This window comes from Cynocephalus volans, chromosome 13 (genome assembly GCF_027409185.1).
Source record: "Cynocephalus volans isolate mCynVol1 chromosome 13, mCynVol1.pri, whole genome shotgun sequence".
NCBI lineage: Eukaryota > Metazoa > Chordata > Mammalia > Dermoptera > Cynocephalidae > Cynocephalus > Cynocephalus volans.
The window spans coordinates 55,043,143-55,052,883 of NC_084472.1; the positions used below are offsets into that span (position 1 = coordinate 55,043,143).

The following is a 9,741-nucleotide window of genomic DNA, read 5'->3' on the forward strand; positions in this document are numbered from 1 at the left end:
ATAGTATAAAGTCTTTCTCTCTTCCTTTTTTTTTTCTTTCTGTGTATCTGTATAAAGTACAGACATACTGGAAAGTACAGATTTTATTTTTCAGTGCCCCAAATTTGTGGGATTATTTTGGAGCAAAACAAGTATTTACTCTCCAAGATATGGCTGTGGAAAGCTAGTTAATATCATGCCATCCTCTGGCATTCAAGTGCCTTCCTTCCTGCTTTTTATGTACCAGCATGACCCGTGCCCTTATTTTAGATATTTACAAAGTTTCCTAAAAACACTTGTCCTGTGAATTTGGTTTTGAAAAGTTAAATTCCTTGATAACCAACACTTATACTCCAGTTTAAAAAATAAGCAAAGAGTCACCTCCATGCGAAACGTGAAAGAATTCAATATCAATCATATAGTTCTTTAAAGATCGGGAGCCAGACCTCTCAGTGAAATACCACCTTTTCTGGATATTTCAGCAGATGCTGTGTCCCTGGTTAAAGGGGCAGAAAGACCTCATTCTCTATTTTATTAATGATGTTTTGGGATAGTTTCATATCAGGAAGTTTAGCTTGATGTGGCAACTGGAACACTTTAATCTCCATAGCTGCTGTTTTTTTCCCCCAAACTGAATTGTCTGTGTAGAATGTCAGACTGCTTGGACAGATGAATCTTTCTGTCTTTGAGAAACACACATAGACTTCTGACTGAGAATCTCACTGTTTTTTTTTTTTTTTTTCCAGTAGCTTTTTTCCTTTCTCAAGGAGCTTCATTTTTACTTCTACACAGGGAGGATGAACAAGCTTTTCTTAAGTTACTTACAATTTTAGTGATGGTGCTAATTTTCTTTTAGTGATTAAGCATTTACTACTTAAATGTTTCCCCCTTAAATGCTAGAATCAAATCTCTACAATTCAATTTTGTATAGCGTAATATAAGAAAGCTTTTATTAGAATATATTTAATGAGACTGTAATTTCTACATTACTAAAACAAGCAAAGTGTCAAATCCTTATGAACAATAAGAAAAAGACATTGTTAAGCTTTTAATAAGGACATTTTTTTCTTTTTTGTAAATCCACAGTGACTACAATCTATAATATACATGGAACATATTACAGCCAAAAAGTAGTATGACATTAAAAATAATACAGAGACTGGGCAATATCAAAAATCATAATCTTAACTTTATAAAACACAATGGATATTCTCAACCAATTCCCCACACAGATGAGAAAGCTGTTGCTGAACCACACTGTTCAGGTTGTACGAGAATGAAAAAGCTTCTTATGCATGTTTTAAGTATCTCCTCTGTCCCTATTTAATATCTGCTAGGCAAGTCACAAAGGCCTCCCAGGGGATAGCAACAGATGATCTCTTTGAAGGTTTTCCTCAGTTCTTGACTCCGGAGTGCATAAATTAAAGGATCGATGATTGAATTACACATGATCAGTATGAGATACAAGTTAAAATGAGACATGAAGCACACACAGTATGGATTATGGGGACAAGAGATGTAAAATATTAAGTGGAGGAAGAATGGGGCCCAGCAGACAACAAAGACCCCAATCAGGATAGTCAAGGTAATTGCCCCCTTCATGTTGGCACCTTGGCGGATGGTGCCAGTGCCTGGCAGAACTGCGATCCTCTTAATGTGAAGTCTAGCCATCAGGAACATGTGCACATAGAGAGAAGCCATGAGAGCCAGCATGGTGAAGAACATGGTGATGAGGCAGATGATAACAGCACTACTGTCTGAGTAAATGATGAACAAAATGCCTGAAACTGTGCAAGCTGCCCAGATACAACTTATGATGATGCCAACCCGCTTAACTGTCATAATGTTATGGTACTGGAGAGCATAAAAGATAGTAAAATACCTGTCCACTGCAATTGAAAGCAGGCTGCAAATTGATGCAAGCAAGGAGCTACAGATCACTGAGTCAATGACATTATCAATATTCACTGTGAAACTCTGTGCATCTGTATCTGTACTATTTAGTAGGGTGATGACAATGGTTTCTGATCCGTTTGAAACGCTCACCAACATATCGGCCACAGCCAGGCTACAGATGAAGAAGTACATAGGCGAATGCAGATTCTTGTTCTTGGCTATTGCCACAATCACTAGAATATTCTCCAACAAGCTTATGACACCCAAAGTCACGAACACCTCCGGAGAGACAAAAAGTTGCTCGTAGCACCCTCCATCGGAGTAGCCTTTTCCAAGGGACTCACTGGCATTGCTGTGCAGTCCATAGCCACTGCGGTTCCAGAAGTGGAAAGAAGTGTGCATCCCGTGGTGGTGGGTGTTGTTCCTCATGAAGCAAGTGGATTCAGAGCCCCACTGAATTGATTTAACCTCCTCGGTCAGGGAGTCTTTATTTTCTCCAAGTCTTTATCTATCTGAAAGTTCTGAAGCTAAAACTGGGGTACTTGCTGTGAGTAAATGTCACAAGCTCCAGAGCTTGAAATGGAGTTTTTAGTCTCTTTTAGGAACAGTTCTGATCATCATCACTTTAAAATCTTAGGCTTCAAAATGTTCATTCCATTTGTTTTGTTGTTCTCACTCTTGCTTTAACTTTAGCCTTATGCATGCAGATCTCTTCAGAATTATTCTCCCAGCAGCTGCTGTGCCATTGGGAGAGGAATCTGTGTGCATGTGTTCACATCGGCTGCCTCTCAGAAGTGTCGGTTCCCAGCCGGAGCATTGCTTTGAGTGTTAGGAGCTGTGTGTGCCGGCTGCTGATTTTTACGGTGTGTGGAGGGGAAAAAAAAATGTTCAGAATGTCTCCTCCTCTGCTTCCTTTCTACCAATCCAAGCACACTGGAAGTCTGAGACAGCGAATATGTTTCAGAGATACAAAGTGCATGGCAGCACTGATTCAGATACAGAAGCTTGTGGAATCGGAAAGCAGGCAGGATGCGAGAGACTGAATTTCTCTTTTCAAGTTTTCAAGGAAGACAATTTGATCCCTACAGTGATATCACAACAAGCCATCTTGAAGCAGCCAGGCTTATTCCTGCTTAAAAAAGAGAGTGTGCATGAGTGCACGTATAAAAGGAAATGAAAAATATACTGTCCTGTATTCCTGAAACAGATGTATTGCCTTTTCGGCTAGGATACTAAACTTATTTACCCTTAATTTCTTTGAATTGAGAACCTAGGTAACAATGCTTCAATTTAAAATACCTGAAACACAGGGATGGTATTTAATAATACAGGTAGACATGCTATGGCTGGAATAACTTTATAGGTAGCTGCAATTTATCAAAGGGTTCAAGAAAGGGTTTATATTTTATGCAGTGATATCTGATATTTCTCTACTGCAGAGCTTCTGATACCATATCTGGAAAATTTATCTTTCTTCACAGTACGAAAAACCCAGTGTTTCTGACCTCTCCTTTCTTCCTTATCAAACTCACTTCTCACTACTGCCCTTCTTGGAAGCTTTGTTGCTGTCAGATTTAACTACAAGCATACTAGAGATTTTCCCATGAATTTATTCTATTCTCTCTGCTTGGACTATTCTTCCTCTATATTTCTGAATACATAATCATTCTTATCTTGTAAAATGTTTGCTCATGTCCCAGTTCAATATGGTTGATGGGCTGGAGTGCAGAAGGAGTTGGAGTTGTGAGTTCTGCTCTGTGCAGTCTCCTTCCATTTGGAGAGACAGGCTCCTTTCATGATGCAGTTCTGCTATCTATAACAGGAGGATTCGAAGATACTTTGAAGTCATCTACTGATAGGCAGGAGAGAAAACATGTAGAATCATGAGGAAGGTGATGTAATGGGCATCACTTCTGCCCACATGTCATTAGCTAGAATTCAGTCATAAGGCTCCACCCAATTCCAGAGATGGATGGAAGATGCTAATTTATCTCAATGCTCAGGAACAATACTTAGCTCTCTCTGTCACAGAAGGATACAGTCCCTGCCTAAATAATTGAAGATTCAGAATTAACCCTGAAATAATTCTCTTATTTTCCTTATTATCAGTAGCCACAAACTACTCAGAGCTAACACCAAAAAGAATCATAGTAAGAAAAGGACAATATACAAAATTTCATAACCTGGAGTTTAATTAATTTGAAAAGTAGTTTTGGTGCAATCTTTCTAAACTAACTGAAGTAAAATATGCAGACACTCCAATAAATAAGTAGCATCCTCTAGTCTTGGCTTGAATAAGTAAAGTTGCTAAGGTATTTGTGGGTTTAATTTACAAAGCCTTCAACTGTAGAGGTAAAAGAAAAAGGTTTCCTTTTAAAAAAGTTGCCTAATTACCAAATTTTTTTTGGAATTCAGAGGAAATATACTTTATTAATGCTATATGGGTTTTTCGTACTGTGAATAAAGATAAATTTTCCAGATATGGTATCAGAAGCTCTGCAGTAGAGAAATATCAGATATCACTGCATAAAATATAAACCCTTTCTTGAACCCTTTGATAAATTGCAGCTACCTATAAAGTTATTCCAGCCATAGCATGTCTACCTGTATTATTAAATACCATCCCTGTGTTTCAGGTATTTTAAATTGAAGCATTGTTACCTAGGTTCTCAATTCAAAGAAATTAAGGGTAAATAAGTTTAGTATCCTAGCCGAAAAGGCAATACATCTATTTCAGGAATACAGGACAGTATATTTTTCATTTCTTTTTATACGTGCACTCATGCACACTCTCTTTTTTAAGCAGGAATAAGCCTGGCTGCTTCAAGATGGCTTGTTGTGATATCACTGTAGGGATCAAATTGTCTTCCTTGAAAACTTGAAAAGAGAAATTCAGTCTCTCACATCCTGCCTACTTTCCGATTCCACAAGCTTCTGTATCTGAATCAGTGCTGCCATGCACTTTGTATCTCTGAAACATATTTGCTGTCTCAAAGATTTCCAGTGTGCTTGGATTGGTAGAAAGGAAGCAGAAGAGGAAACATTCTGAACATTTTTTTCTCCCTTCACACACCATAAAAATCAGCAGCCGGCACACACAGCTCCTAACACTCAAAGCAATGCTCTGGCTGGGAACCGATACTTTCTTACCCAGGGTTTGTTGTTGTTGTTGTTTGTTAGTGCTGTTTCCTTGTTTAGTGACTTTTCTGAAATAAGTCTGTAAATCCTGTGTTCTTTGTTTTGTGTTACCAATGAAGTGTCTGCTCTGTTAGCTGATTGGTCGGGTCATGATTATACAGACATATCCTTACATGCCTGGAACCAATAAGTCTTGCAGTCTTTACTAAGGGGTTGTGTGTGCATGTTTGAGCATGCCTCTGACACTTAGCCAGGCATTCAGCAACTCTGCCTTAGACTTACTTCCTGCTTGTGTGGAGCCACAAGGCCAGCCAGAGGTGAGAGCTTACGGCCACCATAGGTCTTCTCTGAGCATATGCAGTGTCCTACACATATGCATGGCTTTCTAGATTTCCAGTAATATGTCAGAGCTTTTCGAAGTCTGTATGGATATCTCATTCCTTAGCTTTTCCTTTTAAGCTTTTTGGACAGCCAGTCATTTCCCCCAACTTTTATCTACTTCCTCAGGCAGCCACGATGTTAACCAACTGCCTCTGATTGTTTTAAACAAATGTTTCTGGGGAAGAGGATGTTCTCAGTGGTTTACATCTGAGTCAGGTCAAATAAGAAAGCCCTGCAAATGGGTTTTTCAGGGAACCAACAGGTCAAATAATGAATTCTCTAGCAATGGGAATAAGGATTTAAACGGTCTTCAACTCTATTTTGCCCCCTCCATTTCCTGTTAGACTGCTGGTTTTCAGTGTTTTTACAGACAGTTTTCAAGGCTACTACAGAGCTGTTGAGTGGGGGATGGAATTAAGTTCAGTTAAAATGCTGCAAAGTTCACTTTTCTTACTGCAATTTTACTATTTTCTTGAACAAATCATCCCTGTATTGTTTGACACATTGGTTAATTTTCAGAGTTCTTAAAATGTTATTTCTAATAAATTTTCTAGTGTTCTAGTTGCTTTAATTGATGAGAAAATTTTCAATAGTCCTCATGCTGTATTTTGACTTAAGTCATCTTTCATTTATTGTCTTTTATCTAAACATATGTTTGTATTAGATCAAACAATGTCAATATTTTCCCTTCACAGACTATTTGATGAATGATTTAATAACTATCTCATATATTCTAAACCTTATATAAACTTTGCATATGAAAAATAGAATAAAAAAATTGATTAAAATTCAAATGAAATAAAAATGTTAATTAAGAAAAAATAATAAGTGAAGTTAGTAATTGAGGATAAAATTAATTACTCCCTTTTTTATCTTTTCGTTAAAAAAAAGGTTTTATATATGGACATTAAGATCATACTTAAATCTCAGAAAATCCTATGTATTTAAAATATCGTATTTAGTTATTGGATGTAGTTTTATAAGATCTCGATTGTATAGTTAATCATGCTAAAAAGATAATCTCCAAGAAAGCATTTTATTTTTTGGCCATTGTTTAATTTCCTGTGAGCCAGAAGAAATACAACCAGCAATGTTAGACACATTGACAGTATTTCGAAAATTTATTGCAGATTTATTTTTTAAATACACACAAATTTGAGTTAGATTATAATTTATTTCTGTTCTGAGCAAAATTCTTATCTTACATTTTATAACACTAACTATGAAAAATTACTATAGAGAAATGTTTAGCAAAAATGGAGTACTATTTTTAGGTAATGTTAATAGTCTTTTCACTGCAAAATAAAAGGGAAGATTCCGAAGTCAAAAACTTTTGGAAAATATTGCAAAATTACTGCCCTCTTGAAGTTTCAGTGTTTACATTATCATAAAATTTCTGAAATTTTCTACCACACACAAAAAAATTAATATTGCTTAACCCACTTATTTCTTAAAATTATTGAGACATAAGACCTTCAGTTCTGTTATAATGTTTGTTTTGAAATGTAAATTTGTTTCAAACTTTTGATACATCAGGGAACGGTTTGTGCATAAGGCCATTTTGTGTTTGTTTTTGCACAATTTTATTCAGGAGGAACAATAGGTGAATGTAGAAAGCTGTACCCAGCTGAACCAAGACACATGGAGCACACAAAGCACACACCTTAAACATTTCCCAGTTATCTTGGCTCACCACTTGTGTTATGAGGCACAGCCATCACATATGGTGTTAGAACTTATGAGATTCCAGAAAATCTTACCTCTATCACTTCATAATAGCTCACAAGCAGCAACACTTCTGAAACTCACTTCCACAAGCAAACTGCAGGTCATTTTTTAGGTGAAGCGCTCTATGTATTGTAGGTTTATGTATTTTTAACTAGGTAACATCTGTAAAACTTTGTTCCTGTTTTTATTTGATTTCTATCTTTTATTTTATATGTAACTTAGAAAGTTTTTGTGTGTTGTGTGCCCAGCCCCATTTTTTACATTAGCCCTGTTGCTTTCATTTTTATTTTTTTTGCATGGTATTTTATAGCACACTGAATTTTAGGAACACATATATCATGTTACAGCAGAACTAAATGTAACATGATTTCGAATATATATTTGCTGAATCACAGTTTGGGAAACATTGACCAAATTATTCTGATTACGAAAATTTTACTCACTTAAAAATGCTTCATTACCGTTAAGCATCATGAAATAAAGCCCTTATTTATAAAAATGTATCTCCTATGTCTATAGGCTGATATTTACATGTCTTCTGTCTCTAAATAGAATGCCTTAGTAAAGTGCATACCATTAGGTAGTGATGTACTTAACACATGAACATTTTATACCCCATTATAAAATAAAAGTAAAATTTCTTTTAATATTATAATATTTATCATATATTTTAAGAAAATTCCAAATATCATACGGAATACAATAAAATACTTTTGTTGAAATCTGTGTTTATTATTAACCTTTTTAAATTTTTAAAAATTGATTATACATATTCACGGGGCAAGAGCTGACTGTCAGCACCTGTGCCCAAGTTGTGGTGAGCAAATCAATGCTATCAGCAAGCCCCATCACCTCAAATTGCAATTATTCCCCATGTCCCTCCTCTCTTTCAACCTCTCCCCAATGTCGCTCTGCCACCCTCCTCTCCATCCTGGCAACTCTAGGTCTGTTTTCTCCCTCTGCAAGTTCAACACTCCACTGTGGTCTTTCTCTCCTCACCCATTTCTCTCTTAGCTCCCACTTATGAGTGAGGATATGCAATATTTTTCCCTCTGTGCCAGGCTTATTTCACTTAACATATTTTATCTTGGCTATTGTAAATAAAACTGCCCTTAATGTGGGAGTGCATGTATCCCTCTGACATGAAGATTTCCATACCTTTGGATATAAACACAGAAGTGTGGTTACTGGATCATATGGCAGATCTGCAATTGTTTGAGAAACCTCCATACTGTTTTGGAGAGTGGCTGTACTAGTTTACAGTCCCACTAACAGTGCAGATGAGTTCCCCTTTCTCCACATCCTCACCAGCATCTGTTATTCTTAGTCTTTTTCATTATAGCCAGTCTAACTGGGGTGAGATGATATGTCAGTGTGCATTTCCCTGATGAATAGTGATGTTGAGCATGTTTTCAAGTATGTGTTGACCATTTGCATGTCTTCTTTTGAAAAATGTCTGTTTAATTCGGTTTTTTGTTTTTTTACTGTATAGTTATTTGAGTTCCTTGTATATTCTGTATATTAATCCCTTGCCAGATGTATAGCTTTCACATATTTTCTCCCATTCTGTAAGCTGTGTTTTTACTTATGCTAATATTCTGATTGGATCACTATACAATATAGGCATGTATTGAAACAACAAACTTTACTCCATAAACATGTACAATAATAAGACAGTAGATAGATTTTTCCTTGATTGATTGTTAGGTAGGTGAATTATATAAATGAAGATTTTTAATTTCTATACTCCTTTGTTTTATTTTTTTAAATTTACTTTTAAGTTTACATACAGTCAGATTCACTTTGTGGCTGTACAGTTGTATGAGTCTTTTGTTGTTTCTAGTTCTCAGCATACAGATCCTATCCATATTGTTAGATTTACATTTAACTATACCCTTTTCTGGTGCTGTTGCATTTAGAAACAGTACTGGTATTGTAGATTTGATATTATTTCTCCTTCAAATGTTGCTAGAATTCACCAGTGAAAGCTTCTGGTGCTAAATTTTATTTGTTGGAAAACATATACATGAATTTAATATATATAATATGTATGCATACTACTATTCAGTTTACCCCTTTTTCTTGAGGTGAGTTTTGGTAGTTTCTGTTTTTCAAGAAATAAGTCTACTTCATCTAAGATTTTACTAAGATCATTTTTATACCATCAAATGGAAACTATGTTCTTGATGTCAATTTATGTATACTTACAGAATTTTAATATAGATAGAAGTTTAAAATTTTTTCTAGTCTAATTCTATTATTTTACAAATAAGTTTCCAAGGGTCAAAGAAATTAAGTTGGTTGTCCTAGTTAACACTTCAAATGAGTATCAGAACTAGAATGAGAATCCAGTTCTATGATCCCAGCTATATTTCTTTCCTTCAGTTATACAGCATTTATGTTAGTTCAGAGATCTAAACTACTGGTACATGAAATCAGTCTACAATAATAGTCCAATCCTTCAAATTCTCAAGCTAGAGTCCAAATATCTCTGAACATGAAAAATGAAAAGCTTTCAAACAATGGGACAAGGTGGAGAAAACTTTGGGGATAAGACACTTACAGCCAGAAATATTACTGCAAAGATCAGCCCTTTTTTGTAAACTCTTGGCTCTCCTG

The 9,741-nt window shown here is 35.7% G+C and overlaps 1 protein-coding gene across 1 annotated transcript; it reads right to left on the reverse strand.

The window, feature by feature from the left end:
- Positions 1-1,302: 1,302 nt before the first annotated feature.
- Positions 1,303-2,304, reverse strand: MC4R (melanocortin 4 receptor). Its single transcript, XM_063077371.1, has one exon. It carries the CDS (start codon positions 2,302-2,304, stop codon positions 1,303-1,305), a length of 1,002 nt encoding a protein of 333 aa, XP_062933441.1.
- Positions 2,305-9,741: the final 7,437 nt, after the last annotated feature.

Bases quoted from the DNA above. Each gene is read 5' to 3' on its own strand.
- MC4R (XM_063077371.1), bottom strand. From the start codon at position 2,304: ATGAGGAACAACACCCACCACCACGGGATGCACACTTCTTTCCACTTC.